General features: G+C 40.3%; 1 protein-coding gene and 1 long non-coding RNA gene across 3 annotated transcripts in view; one reads left to right on the forward strand and one right to left on the reverse strand.

Moving 5' to 3' along the window:
• Positions 1-21,243, forward strand: part of hmcn1 (hemicentin 1) — an 87,606-nt gene that overhangs the window by 20,820 nt on the left and 45,543 nt on the right. For both annotated transcript variants that reach the window (XM_044360712.1, XM_044360713.1), the window contains exons 5-20: positions 952-1,123; positions 1,954-2,060; positions 6,223-6,343; positions 6,489-6,752; positions 6,860-7,004; positions 7,890-8,011; positions 10,751-11,020; positions 14,025-14,166; positions 14,385-14,512; positions 14,666-14,779; positions 14,952-15,110; positions 16,409-16,600; positions 16,690-16,785; positions 18,449-18,576; positions 18,700-18,844; positions 20,454-20,566. In XM_044360712.1, coding sequence (XP_044216647.1) covers positions 952-1,123; positions 1,954-2,060; positions 6,223-6,343; positions 6,489-6,752; positions 6,860-7,004; positions 7,890-8,011; positions 10,751-11,020; positions 14,025-14,166; positions 14,385-14,512; positions 14,666-14,779; positions 14,952-15,110; positions 16,409-16,600; positions 16,690-16,785; positions 18,449-18,576; positions 18,700-18,844; positions 20,454-20,566 — 2,418 coding nt within the window. The remainder of the gene's footprint in view (positions 1-951; positions 1,124-1,953; positions 2,061-6,222; positions 6,344-6,488; positions 6,753-6,859; positions 7,005-7,889; positions 8,012-10,750; positions 11,021-14,024; positions 14,167-14,384; positions 14,513-14,665; positions 14,780-14,951; positions 15,111-16,408; positions 16,601-16,689; positions 16,786-18,448; positions 18,577-18,699; positions 18,845-20,453; positions 20,567-21,243) is intronic.
• LOC122988433 lies at positions 6,012-15,298 on the reverse strand. The gene is made up of 3 exons (XR_006404799.1): positions 15,226-15,298; positions 15,052-15,137; positions 6,012-6,367 (listed from the first exon to the last, which is right to left on the reverse strand). It is a non-coding gene; the product is annotated as an uncharacterized LOC122988433 (long non-coding RNA).

Raw genomic sequence — 21,243 nt, forward strand, 5'->3', positions numbered from 1 at the left:
TGCTGTTATTAATTTTCTTTCAAGAAAAGAGGAATTCTAGATTTTATTGTTAATTTTCTATTAAGACTGAGTCAAAGTCCTTTGCTCTTTCTGCCTCTTTTTTTTTTTAGAAATACTTCAATATCTCTGTTTCTCTATTTCTCATCATCAGCATCATTCGTACCATAAACATTGTCAGCCTTACTTGCAACAATCCTTTTGTCTGTGACACCTTGACAAATTTCAGAGGAAGCAAGGATGTAAAATAGAAAAGTAGTTTTGTAGGTAGTTTTGAGAGCTACAAATAAACCTTACCCTGGTTTGTTTGCAGTGCTTATTTGAAAAAATTGAAATGACTGTAAATTGTAATTGATATACTATAGTTATGTACAAAAATGCTAGTGACTTTATAGTACAGACGTATGAAAATTCATGACACATGAAGAATTTACACACTTTCATTTCACACAGTAACTTATTTTATTTGAGTGTGACCATTCCTTTGCACCCAGCTTTTACCTGAAACTTTTTGAGATGAATTCAACATATCATATCACTCTTATGTAGCAGATGCCTGCTCTTTCAAATATTTTCGGTTGAAAAGCATCTGGCTCTGAAACAGTAGCTGTTGGATTCTTCATGGTGGTGGTGGTTGTGGTGGTCACGGGGGGAAGGGGGGACTGTCGGGACATAGGGGGACTTTTAGAAACTTCCCGATTAAAGCTTTGCACATGTTGAGGGGATGACCTTCTATGCAGCTGAGAGGGTAAATGTGTGTGTGTGTGTGTGTGTGTGTGTGTTGGTAAATTATTGATGTTTTAATGGCCTTCCTGTGACAATGTTGTTTTTAATTTTTAACACTTAAAACTATTAGAATACCACACCTTATCTAGCTGTTTTACCATTATACAGAGAGTACATTTTCCACAAAGTAATTTCCGCATTCTTTACATTTCCTTCCCATCGCTGTAGGTCCTGAAATGGGTGGAGGAGGCCGTGCAGTCCTCGAAGGTCCACCTGTTGTCCACCGATCACTTCAGTGGGGTCAGCAACACTTGGCAGATGCCCTTTGACCCCAGCCTCAAGGAAGTCACCGTGGCCCTCAGTGGCCCAGCACCAAACATTGAGATAAAAAACCCACAGGGTATGATAAGTGTGACCATGCATCGACATAATTGTCAGTGGGTCTATTTATTGATTATACTGACATTTTGAATATTAGGAAGTGTTTTTTTTCAGGTATGCAAGAGACAATACACTTAATCTGTGGCAGTTAAATTACATGAAGAAACTAGTACCTCCATTTCAGTCATTTTAGACCATTTTTCACATGTGAAGATACCATAAAACACACAATGAGACCATATAAAACACCAATGTGTTTATCTACCATTTACTGGGTATATCTTTGTTTGCATCGATAATGGCAAAACATGATAATATGATTCAGTATAAACATACTTTCAGTGCCGCTGGATGTTGTTTCATATTAGAGCTGATAAGTTATCAACTATCTAAACATCAACTATGAACAAAAGATTTTAGTGTCACTCTCTTGAAATCAAATAGCAAACACTTTCTTTGATTATTTTGAATCAAGGTTCCACAATCCTACCAGAAGAATTTGAAGAAGAGAAAGAAAGTTTTAGGAAGTAATTATTATTGAAAATCAGCTAACTGTAACATTAACATACGGAACAAAGGATTAGGGTTAGAGATAAATCATAGTCATCTATCATAGGACTGTTTCCATCACATTACATCATCTGGGATCCACACAGTCAGCATATGTTGTTTCATTCATCTACAGTATGCTGGTTAATGCTGCATCTTTTTATTTTGGCAATTTATGTCAGTATTTTATATGTAATTCTCAGCCATGCAAGTGTATGTTAAGTTCTAAGAATTCATTTGTATCAGTCAAAGCTGCAGAAAAGATGAATAATTTCCTCAGTTTTTGTGTTTTTCCTCCAGGGAAGCTCGTGGGGGAGACTGATGGCCTGACTGAGCTCTTGCACATTCCCAACTCTGCCAAAGTTGTCAACATCAAGGACCCACAGCCTGGGATGTGGACTATCAAGGTAAACAATTCATTCTTTACCTGGAAATGTGTGTGAAATTACAGGCTTCCCCTAACAATTCCCAGAGCTGAGCTGTCTTTTTAAAAGACTTACTGCAAATAGTTCAGTAGTATAACCTTGGAAAGAGGTCACAACTCACACCCCAGGAGGGAGTTGTGCCTTTGAGGAAGGTCCTTAAGTTGAATTACTGCAGTAATATATCAGCATGTTCAGATACAGTGATAAGTAATCAATTTAACATGCATGTTGCCTGGTGAAAGCATCTCAAAGCAAATAAAAAACATGATCAGAAAGATACATTTAAAGACTGAAATGATCATTTTAAAGACCACTGCTGTCAACACAACCTGTCGCTTTTTTGTGTGAGCACTCTTGCTGTTGTATTCCCCTTTGTAGACTTGAAACTGCTGACACCCTGCTATCAAGGTAATACAAAAAAGGTCACACATTTGACTGCCCACACTGTTAGTGCCAGATGTTGGAAAATGACAAGCATTTTTACCTGAGTGATTTGTTAAGGGGCCCACGATGGCCCCTATATTCTCTGAAGGCCTGTGCTGGGACACTTTCCCTCATGTCTGCATAGCTGTGTTATATGTTAGTGCCCAAATGATTTACAGGAGAGGATGTTAGACAAAAAACTGTCATCTCTACGTTTCCTCTCTAAGGACAGTGCTCCTGTGAGCAGATGAGCATTAAAATATAGGGATTCTCATAAGAATTTGATTTCCAGTGATTTCCACTGCTACGTTTATATCATGCTCTTTTTATTCTTGTACAATTATGATTTTTGTTTTTTGTTGTGCCTCCTCTTATCTCCTTTTTCATCATGCCTTTTTATTCCTCTCTAATCCTCTTCTGGTAGGCATTAATGATATTATTGGCCACTGTTACACTTTGAATGCATTGTAGTGTATTCAAAATGTAAATCCTCATTGAAGATAGTACTGTTTTTCATTTTTGTAACTTGTACGTGGGACATAGACTCTACCAGTAATACATTTTTTTTGTTTTTGGACTGATTTTGATTTACATTATCCTGTATGATGAAACAAGGCCTTTCTGGCTACGTCTGCACTTAACCCTCAGGTTAATCTCTTGCTGGGCTCTGTCACTAAACACCAGTGTAAGGAGCCTTTTCTCTTTTCGCACAGGAAAGCTGGCAGGCGCTCAGCATGAGAACACTCCCCGGTATGCTGCGTTACCTCTGGCAGACCTCTTTCAACTTTTGATTGATTGTTTACATGTGATTTATTTTTTGGCTGCGTAACGCTCTGTTTTCTCTACTGGGGCTACTTGTTAAATTAAACTTTATTTGCTCTAAGGTGAACAGTTCTGCATCACTTGGTCTTCTGTTTAATGTCAGCTTAATCACCATATCAGAAGGCTTTCTATGAACGCTGTCCATGGAAGTGATGAGGGATATCAAACAGACAATATAAGAGAGGGGTTATATCCTCCTGTCTTACTTCTGTCCCATGGTTGCCTCTTTTTTTCTTTCAATTCAATTTTATTTATATAGCGCCTAATCATAACAAAGGTTATCTCAGGGCATTTTTCACATGGAGCAGGTCTAGACTGCACTCTTTATTTTGCAGAGACCCAACATTCCCCTATGAGCAAGCACTTGGCGACAGCGGCAAGGAAAAACTCCCCTTTAATGGGAAAAAACCTCGAGCACAACTGGGCTGTAGGTGGGCGGCCATCTGCCTTGACCGATTGGGTTGAAAGAGAAAGGAGTGGGAGAGACGGAGTTTTTTTCTCTACTCCCTCTCAGTCTGTCTTCTTTAATCGCTTTCTGTCACTTACTGTATCTTGTTTTCTGTTTCCTAATGCATCTTCCTCAAAACACTATATACTCCTTCTCCTTCTATGACGCACAGGAGGACCTGCTGTTCTCAGTGTAATCCCAATACAGTACATCTTGTTTTCCCGTTTCTTCTCTTGGTCACCGCCTTTTCCAACCTCAGTCCCCCCTACACCACTCTATATGGCTCACAGACTAAAAATATCTCCATGTCATATGTAACTGTGTTTCCCAGGACATCCAAAGAAATGTGGGTAAATACTTCAGGGGGATTTCGCTGTTCTGCCATGCTGGGTTTCAGTAACGCTAATGGCCCGTGACACCCCAGTGTAAGGACCAGGCCATAGATTGTGTGTGAAAAGGAATTTGATCCTTTTTAATCTGCCTTTAATTGGATATTGTGGTGGAGTGTAGAAGGTGGGTTCACCCCGCTATCACCCCCTGCTTCTTCAGTTTTGCGTTCTTGCTACTTTACCCTGACTATGTGCTAATTTAATCCCATATTCTACTACTATAAAGTATAATTCAGTTACAAATGTTGACAGTGCACAGTTTTTCCAATTAGAAATAACATAATTTCCAGTTTGCACTAAAAGGTAATGATAGCAGGTGTGTCGTACTTCTGCAGCTGCTTTATTTGTGTTTTGTGGGGAAAATAGTCAACGACACATTAAAACATCTAGTAATTTAAATTTGCTTGTTGGCATGGCTAGGTGCACACATTTTTTTTCAGTGTGAAAAACACTACATTCGCAACACATAGTTAGAATATATGTTGGAGTGTCCAAGTGGGCAGTTCCCAGGGGCCCTTTGTTGCGTGACACCTCTTTCTCTCTCCTTGTTTCCTATCTGTCTCCACTATCTCTATTAATAAAGGCAAAAAGGGTCATCTTGAAAGAATAAAAAAGAATAAGTGTATGTCTTGTAATTGGGTTACTCTGTCAAATCCACATTGTGTGTGTGGATGAATGAGTGTGTGCACATGTGCTGTACTGAGAGTCATCCATGTGAGACTCCTTTGTGCTGCGTTGACCCCCGTATTGATGAGTGCATTTTAGTGTCACACTGAATTTTATAGGCCATGATGACAGTTTAGGAAGGTTTTAATCAACTGATCTTCAGTGTAAACATCTGTATCACTTTTCTCACCACTGCAACCCAAGAGCTGATTCAACTGAGTGAGGCTGTTTCCCTGGTCAGGGAGCTGGTCAATCCATCCAAGTGGGTGGGTGTGAAATTGGGAAATGTGTAGTTTTAATGACAGGGGCTCTTCTTGTCTTTGGTAAAAGCTTGACCTTTAAAGGACCTCTCCCCTAATTATGGTCTAATTTACAACCAACTAAAGACCCAAGATAATTCTATTGCAGCCATTAGAGCAGGTTTGATGGCCACAACATGTATTGTGTTTCATGATGGCAGGCATTAGCATTTAAGGCTGTGCCAGATCCCCTTTGTCCTTGTCTTACCTCATTGTTTAGGCAATTTCACCCCTAGCCTAGCAGTTATAATCTACCTGCCTGTATGCACCACACCATCCTGTTTCTTAGTTTCACATGGAATTTAAGTTTATGTCAGGTATAGTAATACTTAATTGTATTACTATACCTGTAATTGTAAAATACAGTAAATCCACACATTCTCTTTCATTTCAGTCAATTACAAATGACAATTTAGGTTTGCATGCCTCACTCTGCATTATGAGTCAATGTCTGAGACCTGAAGTGAGGAGTTTCCACTTCTCACCAACCTATACTTCATCATAATTACTCTGTCTCTATTTCTGCCAGGCTTCAAAGGACCTCCACGTGACGAAGACCACATGAGTCATTAGCTACTCTTTGATTATAGTGGTCGTGTTTGTTTAATTAAAGTATGAATGTCAGACTGAAAAGGTCATTTCTGAATTGTTGATGTTTTATAAGCTGAGGTGTAAGATATTTGACTACTCAAACTGGCTTGTCTATACTTGTAAGCATTACAAAAGGTTGTTACACAACAATCCCACAGTTGTGACTGTTATTTAAAGCACGCAGAGCTGCCTTTGATGCAACAACTCTTCTTTCTTTTGTTCTCTTGAGTTAGATAAAATCATCATCATGTATTGCCAGGGTTTTGAATCAAATCCACTCAAACCAAAGATCTAATAATATTTATCAAACAGCTGTTTTAATTTGATTAATAAGATTTTACCATAAAAAGCACTTGTTTTATATAGGAACTGATCTCGCACAGCATATTAAGACGAAACATTGTCATGAAGAAAAAGTTAGAAGCACAAATCTACTAACCAGTAATTCTGAGTCACATCAGTCCTGGACACACATTTCTATATATTATCTCCTCTTTTTACTGCAGACCTCTAGTGAAGGAAGACACTCAGTCCGTATCTCAGGTCTCAGCACCATTGACTTCCGAGCCGGGTTTTCCAGGAAGCCCACACTGGACTTCAAAAAGACCCTCAGTCGGCCAGTTCAAGGTCAGTGAGGTCAACCTTTCCAGACTGTAAAAAAAAAAGGACAGCACAGCTGTTGTATGTTTTCACTTTCACCTGTTGCCTTCTCTTATATCTTGTAGCTTTGGGACAGCAGTATTTACAGTATTATGTTATATCAACTTTCCAGGTATTCCCACCCACATCCTGCTGAACACCACCGGGCTTTCTCCTCCTGCTCGGGCTGACAGGCTAGAGCTCCTGTCAATTATGGGGAAAGTGATCAAAACCTTGCCAATCCGCTATTACCCTGAGCGCCAGCCGCACAACCTCTGGAACATCACAGAGTTTATTCCACCAGACGAAGCTTTCTTCTTGCGGGTGACAGGATATGACCGGGATGGTTTTGTGTTCCAGAGAGTCTCCAGCGTTTCCTACTCCAGCATTGTACCCGGTCAGTGATGCAGCTTGCCTTCTATATTTCAATGAAGACGTTAGGGGTTGCTTACCGACTAACTCCCGGAGAGATTAACTTTCTTTGTTGCAATTTCTTCCTGTTAGATGCCCCCAAAGTGCTGATGCCAGCCACCAGTCATGGTTACTACCTCCAGAGAGGGGCTGTTAACTGCCAGGTGGAGAGCCTGATCCCCTTCACACTGCGATTCAGCAGAGATGGGAAACGCCTTGGGGTGGATCAACTGTTCAGGTGAGCAGGGCTACGGAGGAGTAACAGGGACTGTTGCATAAAAGTAAAAATCCCAAAAGACAAATATCATGAGGAAAGGACATGCTGTAAAGTGCATGCTTTGACCAAAACTTAGCAATTCTCAATATATGCCTGATCCAAATTCACCAAAATCTCATTTCATCCATGTCCCATTACCAACCTGTTAAAAGTATATTTCATATTTCTTTATGTTGGACAAAAGCTCCTCTCCCCATCTTGTGGAATGACTGATGGTCTGTGAAAATACAAGTTACAACGATGGAAATAAATAAATCTAGGACTTTATTGTTGTATCCCTGACAAAGTCACAAAATATAATGGAGTGTTGTCAATAAACCTAAATCTAAAAATCAGGAAGTTTTTACACATTTTTATAATTCTACCTTAACTGTGACCTGGGACATGTCTATTAAGGTCCCAGATGTATTTTATGCATTTGAACAGATTATTTTAGCAACACGCAGCCAGTCATAACTGTATTTGCATGGTGGCTATATGAACTTTATCAGATGAACACCATCGATGCACTATGGTTTTGGATTGGGCAGATGATAAAACGTTTGGCCCTTCTTCTCTCAACTGATAAATGCACAAAGTTTGATGATGTTACATGAGACTGTTGAGTCATTATATGCTTTATATGCATTGTGAGAAACTTTTCCAATTACCCTTATAGCCAATCAGCAGACGTCCATTCATCATTACCCTAAGAATTCCAACGAACCACTGCAATCATGATTTTAATAGAAATCAAGGGATTAGCTAGTAGCAGATTGAATTGCTTTAATATTATTCTAACCAGTGTGGATAATAGTATCTAATATTCTCCCTTCTCCTCATGTCCTGTTAAATTTTTGATCCCAGTGAGTCTGACAGGGCATCATGGGAAATACCCCAGGTGACTTTGAAGGATGAGGGCTACTATGAGTGCATTGCTATCAGCAGTGCTGGGACGGGACGAGCTCGCACCTTCCTGGATGTATCAGGTAAGCACAGATCTCAAGACTCATGCACTCTGTCAGTTTGATAACAGGCCATTTTCTCAACATACTTAGATATTTATTTGATTATTTACTTTTAATCCAAGAATTCCACTAAAATTGTACTTAAAAGCAGTGATATAAAATGCAAAGTTTCTCAAAAACTCTGCTCTGTATAGTATTATATATTATTAACAATGTAAACTGAATAAAAGGAACTTGCAGAATATGTGATATGATGGATTAAGACGCTATTGCAACATGTCAGAAGCACTGTTTGTCTGTGGTCTGTAATACTGTAGTTTATATTCATTAATAGTGCATGTTGAGCTAGTCTCCATCACTGCGTGTAATGAGCCAAGACTGTCAGACAGGAATGCGTAAGAAGAGCTGGCAAACATTAGACTGTTGACAAGTGCAATTGGTGTGTGATAAATCTACTTACAGAACAGTGAGCAATTTAAAGTATCAAGTCTTTAATGTCCTGTATCATGACATAGACAACGACACTTAAAACACACACACACACACACACACACTCACACATACTGTAAAGAAACAGAATACCTTGAGTGAAATGGTGCAGCAAGATGAAGTTTGTGTCATGCTCAACAGTTTTAAACGCACACACACACAAACACATGTACACACAACTTATAGACATACGGTGGGGATATAAGTACCACTCAATGTGGGTTTGAATTTTATAGGGTTCAAGGTCTCTTGATCTTGATCCTATGCAGAAAACCGTCATGATGGCAGAATTAATTTAACTTTATGGAAAATTTGACCCGAGCTTACAACATGATGTTGTATTTCATGCTTCACAGCGATCATGTCATTGGTTTTATGGCACGGTTTGTGTGCCTGATTTGTAAAGCAATGGACTGTAGCTATGGTGTAACATGAGAGAGTACATATTAAGTTGTAAGTATGTTGCAGGCTGTAAGCATATAAAGCATGATGATGAAAGTTTTGGTGGGTATAGTTACTGCAAAAGCAGACCACAAATACTCGTCACCACAATAATAGGTGCATAATTACTTACAATCTCAGAGAAAATCTAACTAGTCTATAATCTAACTGGTAAGTTACTTTAATGATGATATACTGATCATGTGTTCATCATCATAATGTTAAAGCTATGAGCCCAGACCAAACCAGAGGGATCATATGATTATTTATACCTTCAGTTTCACCACTAGGCAAAATCATTTTTGCCTATTCATAAATCCTCTGTGGTGCATTTATTTTTCAATCTGCACACTCTCAATTATGGGAGACCAGAGCTGACACCACATGAGTCCCAGTGCAGTCAGTAAAAGTCTCCTTGCCCATACTTTGCTTTCAAAACAACTTCCTGCTTCATGGAAGTCACTGGAGCTTCATCAACTTGATGAATGCCAAGCAGAGGGGAAGAAAGTGGAGCGCGCTGAAAAAGAGCGAGAGGTAGTTGAAAGACTCTTTGTGAAACAGAAGAAGGAAAGAGGGAGCCAGGCAGGGATCTGTGTAATATATGAGCGTAACTCATTACTGTAACTCACCCACTATGTTCACTGTCCAAAAGTGCCGAGGGGACTTAGCTTGTCCAACTGTTACCTCTTATGACATCTCTAAAATTAGGTGAAATTAATCCTCCTCAGCCACATCCCCAACCTTTGCTACTGGGCCAGTTATAGTCTTAACAGGATGAACAGGATGACAGGCCCCCGCATTTTACACTTTTACACACACACACACACACACACACACACACACACACACATACACTCACATAATAGCCATTCAGCTGCCAAATTTGTGTCATCCTAATCCCAAGGAGCTGTGCTGAAATCCCCAGCATCCACCGTCTATCAGAGCCAAAGCCTCCGCTACCTCTCCCTCATCTTCCTTTTCCCTCCCTCTTTCTTCCCCTTCCCCCTTTTCTCTGCTTAGCTCTGGCTTACCTCTGAAAAAATGATTGACGACACACCGAGACTCAAGAGATGAATGTTTTCGAAATGGTGATGGGAGAAAAGACAGAGATAGAGGAAGAGAAATACGATAGGAAGGGAGACCTCCATGTCTCTGATTAATGGCGAACTTTATGTTGATAGGTGGTGTTTTCAAAATCCAGTTTCTGTGGCGCACAGCTAAACAAAGCTAAATGGAATATCTTCATACAACGCTGAGAAACACACACTTAATTTTGCCATTTAATATCATATGCATCTTAGAGTTTCCCTTCCTACTGAAAACATTGTCATCGTAAGTGTTAGTGGAGAGCCCATGGTCTAAATCATTGGATCCCAATCTTTTTGGCTTGTAACCTAAAAAGCTTTGGCTTGTCAACTCACAACCATTTGTCTATGAGTTTAGTCAGCAGTTCAATCAAAGATTTTCCCTTCTCAGATTGTTTAATTTGAATAGTTTTTAGACACTTGAAGAGGTAAAACTAGACTTCACGGTAAAAAAGAAAAGAGAAAAATGAGAAAACTCAGTTTGTGATGCAGAAATAAGTTTTTTTCTCACTACCTATCTTGTTAATCATCTCACAAACCCTTGGGTTTAGTTTGGGAATTGACGCACAAATTAAGGTAAAAAAATAACATCTGTCTAAAAATCAGTATGGTCTACAACATCGTTCCCAGTATAAAATTCTGCATCTCTCTTCATACGTAAGTGTCAGTAAGAAAATAAACGTTGCTTTCTTCATGATGTGAAGTTCCCGACAGCTGCCAACAACATTATGCCCTCATCCTGCAGAGCCGCCTCCTGCTGTCACAGTCAATGGCAACGTAACCGTTTCTCCTGGCTCCAGTGCCGTCCTCACCTGCCATGTTGTCAGCACAGTCAGCTTCAACCTCACCTGGCTGAGAGGAGGCCATGATGCCCGTCTGGACCCACAGGTGCAAGTCTTGACCAACCTCTCTCTACAGCTGTCCGTTGTGACTCCAGATCACTCAGGATGGTACGAGTGCATCGCCATAAACGAAGGAGGGGTGACAGCAGAGCGAGTCTACCTGGTTGTGCAAGGTGAGGAATGTGTGTTTATAAATATATGTGTTCAGGATGAGTCTGTGTTGTAAAAACTTAGGCTCATTGGAAGAGACATTGGAAAGAAATAGTTGCCACGTATTGGAATACCAATAGAAACACAGATACAGTATGTTTCCAGAAGCAGTGGCTACTAACTAAAGCTGAAGTTAGTTTTTGTCACTGGTGTATGTGTGCGTGAGAGTTGGTCTTTGGTATGTTTTTGTCTGTTTTTTCTGTGTGATTTACATTGTGGGGGAACGAGACTCTTGGCAAACACAACCTCCTTCCCAAATACAAAATCATCTCCCAAGTGTTTCCGCCCTTCTTCACTCTCCTACTCTCCATAATTCACCCTAATGCTTTATGGGATGTGTGAAAATTATTTATGCCTGACTCTCAAGCAATGCTAAAGTAGAGTTTTCCATCTCCGGACAGCTCTTATAGTTCTGTTCCTAACACTTCACTGACACTGAATCAGGAGCACGTTGTTGCACAGATGGAAGAGAGTATCGCTAGCTATCTGGCTAGCACCACAGAGCATGGGCCGGTGCCTGGCCAGGAAATGGTGATTTAATACAGCTGCTTAAAGCTGCCATTAGCAGATGATCTCAACCAGAACCTGTTAAGGAGAATCCAGGAGGTAAAGTCAGAAGAGAGAGAGAGAGCAAGTGAGAGAAGCAAAGAACTTTGTTTTACATAATCCAATCTGTCCAAACTAACATCCTGTATTCACTTTGTTATACAACCATCAACCTCTGGAGATGTTAATTCAAAGGCCATATGCTGCTTGCTGTTGCCTAAATTCCCCCTTGTATGTGTCCTGCCAGGTAAAAGTTTTAAAAAAGTACTCTTTCTCTTTAAAATCAAAAGCAATTGTTATATAAATACTGTAAACTGAGTTGTCTCTGCAAGGTAAAGCTCAGTGACGTAGATGGAGATGCTGAAGGTTTAATACCAGTGTTGCAGACGAGCTCGGAGAGGAACTCTGTCATTTCACTCATCTCACTGAGTGATAAGTGCTGAGTTGACAGTCGACCGTAAAACATCTTTTTCTTTGGCAAACTCCTCAGTTGTATGTCTTTTTTCAGATTATTCTGTCGAGATTTTCTTTGTTATTCTTTAAAAAAAAAACTATTTATTACTGCTTCTCTGGGTTTTTTTTGCTGTGCCTCATTTTTCTCTCAAACAGCTGTCAGCAAGCCCTGAGGGTTTCCTAATTACCCCCTGGTCAGTCCCATCCTAGTTATTAGCTACACTTTGAAGTAAGTCAAGTCTGACTTCTTACGACACTTGGATGGAATACAATTGAACTGATAGCGTCCAGCTGTATTTATGTTGATTTTGTTAGACAACTCTGTAATCATAAAATAGGGATTTGATTGACGTCTCAGCACAGCAGCGCAATCATTATTTTCTACTCTTTCTGTTGTCGGACACAGAAATAGAAAAAATATGTGTAAATATGCAAGTAAGAACAGCAAATTGTGAGTTCAGCTGTAATAACACACAGCACAGGCTATTGCAAAGAGCAGTAAGGGACAGAATGAAGGTTTTAGAAGCCAAGAGCTATTGTTTGCCAATGAAAGTAAAATGAAAAAAGAGATTTAACTGTTTAACTATTTGTGCTTTAGTGTGGACAGATGTCCAAAACAACATTTAGCTAGTTTAATGTGGATGAATGAAGGAAAAAAGGGGATGAGGGGAAAAGAGGTTGAAAAGTGGGGCAGTAGAGACAGAAGGAGGATGCAACGTGAGAGGGAGTGAAGGTGGATGAGCGAGGGAGGAAGAAAGAAAGAGAGCAGGTGATGAAGGGTCTGCTAAAGACAGGCTTCTTCCCGACACATAAAGGCTGCTGCTGAGTCAGAGCAGAAGAATGTGTCTTCCCTCTCAGGAACCTCCTAGTTCCTGAACTCAGAGGTGTCCCTGCCCCCCTCTGGGCAGGGTGACCTTGCACATTGAAAGAGGCAAGTGAGGAGAGAGTCTGACTGGGCTATAAACAACAAGAAAGGGCCCATTCTCAACGCCCTTACTTTTGACCTTGTCTTGTCATACAAGTGATGCCGCTAAGATTAAGATCAATAGGTTCTCAGGTTGAGGTATTTCAATTTGTTTCAAGTCAAGGTTGTAAGATATCAAAAGTGTTGCCTGTAAATTTATTGGCAGCATCTGGTAAATACGCAGTATATCTGTCAAAACGTGGCATCACTGATGATTGAAGTTGGGGCATCAGTGCAAAACTCCATACATTCCTTCACACCTACTGTACTCGTTTGCGCTCAACCTTTTGAACTTGTGACTGCTTGCCCTCTATCATCCCTGTGCTTCTCCTTCAGCCAACGCAAGGACGCTGACATACAGCAGATTATCTATGGCATGCAAGCCATGACAAGCTACTGCTTTCCTACTGACTACAGAAAAGAATAAATCCCTCTCTGGTGTCTTAGATGGACACGTGAATCAGAATCTCGTTGTTTTGGAATTGTCACCCCATGTTCCCTCTCTCCATTGAGAAGACTATTTCTCACACTGCACATTCTACAAGTTGGAAAGTTCGTGGACTCTGGAGATGATTCTGGCAGTGGGAATAAAATAGAGAAAAAACGCCCTTAAAGTGATGAGTTACACATCATGAATCAATTGGAAAATCTCTCCAGATTCCACTGCTTCTCCGGGTTGAATCCTGGATTCAGTATTCCTCCCTGTTTTACCAATAAAGAGGAAATGAGGGTGAAAGATACGGGTGAAACATTATTAGTTGTTGTAAGAGCCATCACTCTTCCTGCTACACTGACAGTAAAAGTTTATGCTCTCAACTTGTGGAAAAGCCTAAATTCATTCAGGGTTATGGAAGAAGTTCTGACATATAAAGGTCCAAAACATCAACAGTATATACATAGTATATAACAGTATACAACTGTATGTATGTACATGTATGTAAATGCATATTAGATGAGTATTGATGTATTGATTGATTGATTTGGTGTTTTTTTAATTCCTCTAGAGGTGCCTAGGGTTTCAGTGGAGCCCCGGAATCAGACCTTTAAAACAGGAGGAGAACTGAGGATCAGATGCTCAGCTAGTGGCTACCCTCCACCCCGCCTCGTCTGGACACACAATGACATGTTTATCATGGCATCAAGCAGGTGAATTCATCCCCTTTTACATGAAGAAATTTGAGGACGTTAAACTCTATTCACAGATGTTTAAACTGTTCAAAACTTAAATCTGTAACTTTCAAGACATAGTGTGAAAATGCATCACTCAATCACAAATCTCACTCCCTCTCTCCCATTTTTCCAGCCTTTCTTCAGTGTGCATAAAATGCTATGGAAATACTGAATTGTGTATCTTGTGTGTTCAGACTCAGGATGACTCCTGATGGCACGCTGTTGATAAGAAACATGGAGAAGAAGGATGGAGGGGTGTATGGCTGCCTGGCCAGCAACCAGGCTGGAACAGACACAACGACCTCCATTCTCACTTACATTGGTGAGTGTCACAGTGCACACACAGACACATGGAAAAGAACAACACAAGCAAAAACACAGACATTTAGATACAATATGCACATACAGTATTGAGTGTATGATCTCTCTATCATACTAATGTTCTGTCTATCCTTAAATAACTCTGCCTCCCCAGAATCTCCTGTGGTCACAGTGGCTTTGAGTGAGATTCTCATCGGCATTGGAGAAACCACTGTGATGGCCTGTTCTGCATCTGGAATCCCTCAGCCTGAGATCCATTGGTATAAAGGTAACACTTCAGAGTCAGAAGGAAGGCCAACACATACAATTTAGATAGAAATTAAAAGCTCAGCGTGGAGCTAAAACACACCCCATTCAAATTACAGCTTAAACAGCCTGAACATATCACATATTTTGTTAACTGTTCACACTCACGCTGCTGCATTTCTTCTAATTATTAGGGGATGTCCAGTTGCGTTCATCGTCATTGTTGGACATAGACACATTAGGAGGGACACTAACCATCAAAGGGACCCAGGATGTGGATGCTGGAGACTATACCTGTGTGGCTGTCAACGATGCCGGCACCTCGTCAGGAAAGATCTCTCTCGATGTAGGAGGTAAGAGTGGCACCAAGTTTAGTCAACCTTGGAAGAGCAAAAAAAAATGTAAAAGTAAAATGAACCAAAAATAAGAGCAAAATTGAAAGCAGGAATACCACTTGTGTAGCCTTACCATAGCTTTGTATGTGCAGACCACTAAATTATCCGGATTGACAGGAAATTAAACAGGGTGATGTAGTCTCATTAGACTTGGCTCGTTTCTTGTGTTGCAAGGCTGCAGCTGTTTTAGGTGATTATTGTGGTTTCATGGTATGCAGCTTCAATGTTTAGCCCAGCAGGGCATCCCAACACTAACATTTTCTGTCTTTATTCTAAACTAAATGGGTACTACTGTACTGAACAGTAAAATTTGGTTTTGACAAGTTGCTCAGTTTTTATTGTCCAGTTGAGTAGGAGATATTGACAGTATCTAGCTTAGAATATAGAAAGCCCTAATATTATCTTTCAGTTTTTCATAGGAAGCACAAAAGTAAGGCCTTTATGATACATTTATTTGTCATACATTTATAATACATTAAGAATTGATAGCTGTTAATCAGAAGCTAACCCAGAAGTGTAATGGGATTTTAGCTCTCTGTAGTAGCTTTTTAGTCCCTGGTAGTGACTTTTGTTCCACAGTGAGCATCTCAATCTACATCACTGTGAAACCTAGTCCTGGGGCCAGATGTGTAAATTATACATAGCAATGTCCACTGAATGAGGTCACATTATAATATTTGTAGCTCCACATATGCTCTGCACTATGCATACCTTTTTATAAGTCAGCGGAACTGAGTGAGATATGTATGAATGAAGATTAGAAGCAGAAACACTTTATTTGGAGCCTTGCACCTTAAATCATCAATGAATTGGCTGTTATGGCTCACAGTATATACCAGTGTGTGATGGCTGTGCATAAAGATACAAAGACTGCTTTGGTCCTGTTAATGAAAGATTCCTTTGCCAGACCAAGGACAAAACGTGTCTGGTTTACGTCAAAATACGGTTGCGTCAATATCCATTAATGAATGAATGAACAAGCTGGAGTTTTGCACGTGCACACAATTTAAAAATGACTGACATGTCTGGCACAGAACAAGGCATACCCAGAGGTCAATAAATCTGGTATTAATTCTATGTTTGCATATTTTTGCTGTTGTGCAAATAAATTCCTCTATACATCTGGTCCTAGAATCAGTAGTGAACAACCCAAGCTTACATGATGGACAGCTTGATTGTCTGTAGAATGCAATACAGATGGATGGGTGTCCCCTAAACTTTATGACCCCTGCCATCTTCATCCTTGACCACTCCAGCTGCACCCAAGTTCACACGAGAGCCATTAGACGTGGCGGCGGATATCGGCTCCAACGTGACCCTGCCGTGCCACGCCGAAGGTTACCCTGCACCAAAGGTCACCTGGAGGAGAGAGGACGGCTCGTCCCTTTTCAACAGGCCCCGCGGACACAGCACTATCACTCAGAACAGGGGAGGTCTACATATCACCAGTGAGTTTATTAGTTTGATATGTGCGTACACATTACACATATGCAGTAAATGCTCTGGGTTTAAACTTTTCTGTTCCTCTCTATGTCAGACCTGTGGGTTGAAGATGAGGCAGTATATGTCTGTGAGGCTCATAATCACTTTGGCAGGATCCAGACCCAGGCCAGCATCACTGTGACTGGACTAGGTAGGTGCAACATTTAATATGAAATGTCTTGTCTGTCTGGATGATTACTCTCTTTCTCTCCCTCTATGAACAAAAAGTAGAGTTTTTTTATCTTGAAATAAAAGCAAGTATTCACAGTGTGATTATGTTAGACAGGGAGCTGGCATAGTGATTTTTATTTGCATATGATTGATTGTTTCAATGTATAATCTCTAGGGGGGATTTGGTAATGGTGTGCATGCATTAAGTTAAATGGAGAGTGAAGGAATACAGAACTGTAGCTGAACAGAAAAAGTGCCTCCTTTGAAGTTCTTTTGCACTTCAAAGACCCGTGGCTTTGGATCACAAAATGCATACACACACTCACATATGCTTGCATTCCTTTTTGTAAGATATGCGTTTTTTGTGAGCCTTTTCATTCGTTGACATAGATCATATCTCCGTTTCATGTCCAGTACATTTTCTAAAACAACATACAGTACGTACGAGTGCCTATATCCATCTGTAGGTCTTCGTGCATGTGTGTGGGTTTCTGTTTCAGTCTTTACACGTGAGTGTAAGTTCATTAGCACATTTCGGTGGGTGTGTTTGAACACATGTGCCTTGTTAACCACTGTTTCTGTTTCACTGTTTTTCTACAGTGGAAACACTCTGAGCTCTTATATGTGGGCCAAAGGTTAAAAAGTACAGACCCACCCAGATGTCATATATTACTGCCCCACTGCCCCAATTCCCTACTGACAGCGTTGTCTCATAAGACACACACGCCCAATGCAGAAGCACATGAACAGTAGTTTCTTTTCGACAATAATGGAAGTAGAGTGCAGGGAAGTTGGCGTGTCCATGGTGTGTGTGTGTGTGTGTGTGTGTATGGGTGTCTGTGTGTGTATTTGTGTGTGTGAGTATGTAATCCCAGTACAGTCAGGGTGGTCATCACATTTCCCGGGCCAACACCCTGTTGTCTGTCACAGCCCCCGCAGATGATATCACCATTGTCCATGTGAACACAGCCAAACCATTTAGGCAAAATGTGTTGTCCAAATGTAAGCGTGTGTGTGTGTTCATGTATGTGTTGTGTAAAAGTATGCATATGTGAGGGAAGAAAGGAGTGTGTCCAAACTTTAAGCAGCTGTGGAAAATGTATACTGTATATGCTGCATTGTTAATGTGTTTATAGCAACCAAGCATTCTCTATTCATCTCACTGTACACACACAAACAAACACATATGTGCTTCCAGAGGTAAAAGCCTTTGCACACCAGTCCGTTATGTCCAGTCTGTTATGTTCATTATATTTACACACTCATTTTTAAAGGTTAGGTCATCAAAGGTCAGGTTAGGTCATCAAAATGCTGAACACTGAGGCTGTTCTGCATTTAATAATGAAATTCAGCGAGAGAGAATTCTGGTTGAAGGATGATGTGTTTTTGTGTGAAGGAAGAACTGGATTGCAGTAATTGTTTGGATTGTGCTCTCAAAGGCACTTGATCTTTGTGTGCATTTTCTTTTCATCTCTGTGCAGAGAACAGGCTGTTACCCACATGCTGTAATTCTCAACTGTATCAAATAGCTCCTCACTGCTGACATGAATATACTTAATCATTTTCTTGAATACTTTTCTATTGTTCTCTCAGCCTGTTTTTCTGACTTAAGCTCTGTATAATTGTTTGCATGACATCCGCAGTCTCTCCGGTCATTGCGATGAGTCCGACTGTGCTCAGTGTGATCGAGGACCAGCAGGTGACTTTGCCCTGTGTGCTGCTGGCTGGGAATCCATTGCCTGAGAGGCAGTGGCTGCACAACTATGGCATTGTAAGAACTCAGACACGCAATGGATCGAAGTCACAGTTTTTACATGTCCTACAATGGATTTACTCTGCATTTGAGTTAAAAACCATGATTTAATTTAAACCTATTTAATCTACAATTTGTCAGGTGACTTCCGACCAGTATGTGACCGTGAGGAGGGATGGCAGTCTGCACATCGAGAGAATTCGGCTGGACGATGCAGGTGACTACACTTGCTTGGCTGAGAACGTCGTTGGGGCCACCAACCATACCACCACTGTCAACGTCCATGGTAATGTATAAAACATACATACAACTCAACTACACACAGACATGTACAGTATGTGCACAAATCTATTGAATAGTTTTTAAATGTTTATAGGTACCTTGTGGAGGATTTTTAAACACCTGTTGAACCCGTATTTCTCATGTTCCAGTAAACACACACACAAAGATGTACATACTACAAGCTTTGGCAAGGTGTCAATGTATGGGGTAGTAATGCAAATGTAGAGGACATGTTAGTGTTAAGTTGGAATATCACAGCTAATAAGCTAATCCAACATTTTTGGAGATTTTACTTCTGAATGGAAACATCTCATCAGTTGGCAGTGACGCCATCACCTCTAATTGTCCAATGTGCTGGTAAATTAAACTCAAAGTTACTCAGAAGGCTGGCTTTATCTGTCAGATTAAAGGTGCAAGAAGAATATTTATGACATCCCATGGTTTTACACAATTCCACATATTGGCAATTGAAGGCAATAATTCGCCTTTAAAAAGTTTCAGTGCGCCAAAAAGAGGAGAAGCAGAGAAGAGAAAATCCCAAGCTTATGCTTTTGTTGAAACAATCCCAGTTAAAATGAAATTAAAATGCCATAAACCCTTTTCACAGCAGACATTTTGACATGTCATAGTAGGAAAATAACAGGTGCAATTCATAACATTAATGATGGCTGCGTTACACTTCCACAGCCATTTCCAGGGTCCTGGTATTGTGCATGCCGACTCACTGGGACACTAGTACTGAGCCATCGTTAACGTTATTGATTACATCTATGCTTTTCCTGCTATGACAAGTCAAAATGTCTGCTAGTGTTTTATGGGATATGAAATGTCTCCTCTCTCTTTTCCTTCTCTTTTTGGCTCTTAACCTCATAAATAGGATTATATTTGAGGTTGCACTAAAACCAGGAGCAGCTGAGGGTAATGACAGAGTTTGGAGCACAGTGAGAAGGAAAAATGTGTTCTCCATTTATACTAAAGTCAGTCATTGCCAGATTCTACCAACACAAATAGGAATCATCCATAGCGTGTACGTAAAAGGCAGTGGCTCCCTCACTTCTTGAAATTAGGCCAGTCCATTTTAGATGTAAACACACAGAACACTGAACATTTACACTATGTAGATCAGTGTACAGTTCAGTTAACCATAACCTATTAGAAATACTTTGCATGGAAGCTACATAATCTGAATCACATGCAAGAAGTGCTGACAGAAAACCTCCATGCAACAATCACTTGAATATCCAAACCCGTTTTTCAGTGATGTCTGTCATAGTTCACGAGATTTTCAGTTAAATCACTTTTCTTTTTCTTTTCCACAAAGATGCTCCAAGCCTCAAAGGGCTGATCTTTTCTGCAGAGACAGAGGTCATAACAAAGCAAAAACAAGACAGATAATGAATAAGGGAGAGAAAGAACAAGAAAGGGAAGAGTAAGATAAATGCAATACCCGTACAGAATACTGTATCTTCAGTTAAGTACAGGTTTTCTCCAGATGTTTTTGAGAGACACAATCCAAAAAGAGGCAGATTTTGTAAACACTTAATGAAAGTACAGTATGTACGCACAAAAACATTGGAATAACTGTTCTGTGTTTTGTATTGTACTGTTTTCAGTGATTCCTACCATTCAGTATGGTCCTCAAGTGTTCAGCACCATTGAGGGAACACCCATCTCTCTGCCCTGCCGAGCCAGTGGAGAACCGACCCCTGAGATCACCTGGTCTAAGGTCTGTATTGGCATAACCCCTCTGAGTATAAAGTAAGCCAAAGTAAGAGCCAGTAATCTGGTTGCTGCGGTGTACTGTTTTCCTATCCCTGAAGACCTTATTTTTCCCCCTATGAACATAGAAATAATAAAAAGGGAATAGAGGGAAAACCACATGAGACGAGGGTGTAAGCGAATCAATAAAAAAAATGCGGGCCAAAAGTAGAACAGCCAAGATTTCTGGCCACATCTCACCTGGTGAAAGTTAAATTTGATTTGATTTGAGATGAGACTCCACATCAAGCAGTATTAGAAAATATCTATCGCCAAAGTAAGCAATGTCATGCCATTCCAAAATCATGATATTTCTTTGAGATGTTAATACATCCAAGAGCATTTTAGGACTCCTGACTCCCATGTGGGTTAGTGATTGCTGTTATGAAGCTCATTCAAGCAAGCAATGTGTAGTATTTGTGCAGTGTTTATGTGTGGTTGTGCAGTTTTGGGCTTGATTGAAAGACTGCAGATGTGGATTCAGTATTTATCTTTCTCCAAGGCTACATGTCCTTGTGTTGTTTTGTGTCAAAGGTCAGGTAGCTATATAGATTTTAGTACAATGCGGACTCCATTGAACACTGGGAAGACATTATCACACGGGAAAATACCTGTGTGAGGGCAAATCTGTGTTCCTTATGTGCT

This window comes from Thunnus albacares, chromosome 9 (assembly GCF_914725855.1).
Source record: "Thunnus albacares chromosome 9, fThuAlb1.1, whole genome shotgun sequence".
Lineage (NCBI taxonomy): Eukaryota > Metazoa > Chordata > Actinopteri > Scombriformes > Scombridae > Thunnus > Thunnus albacares.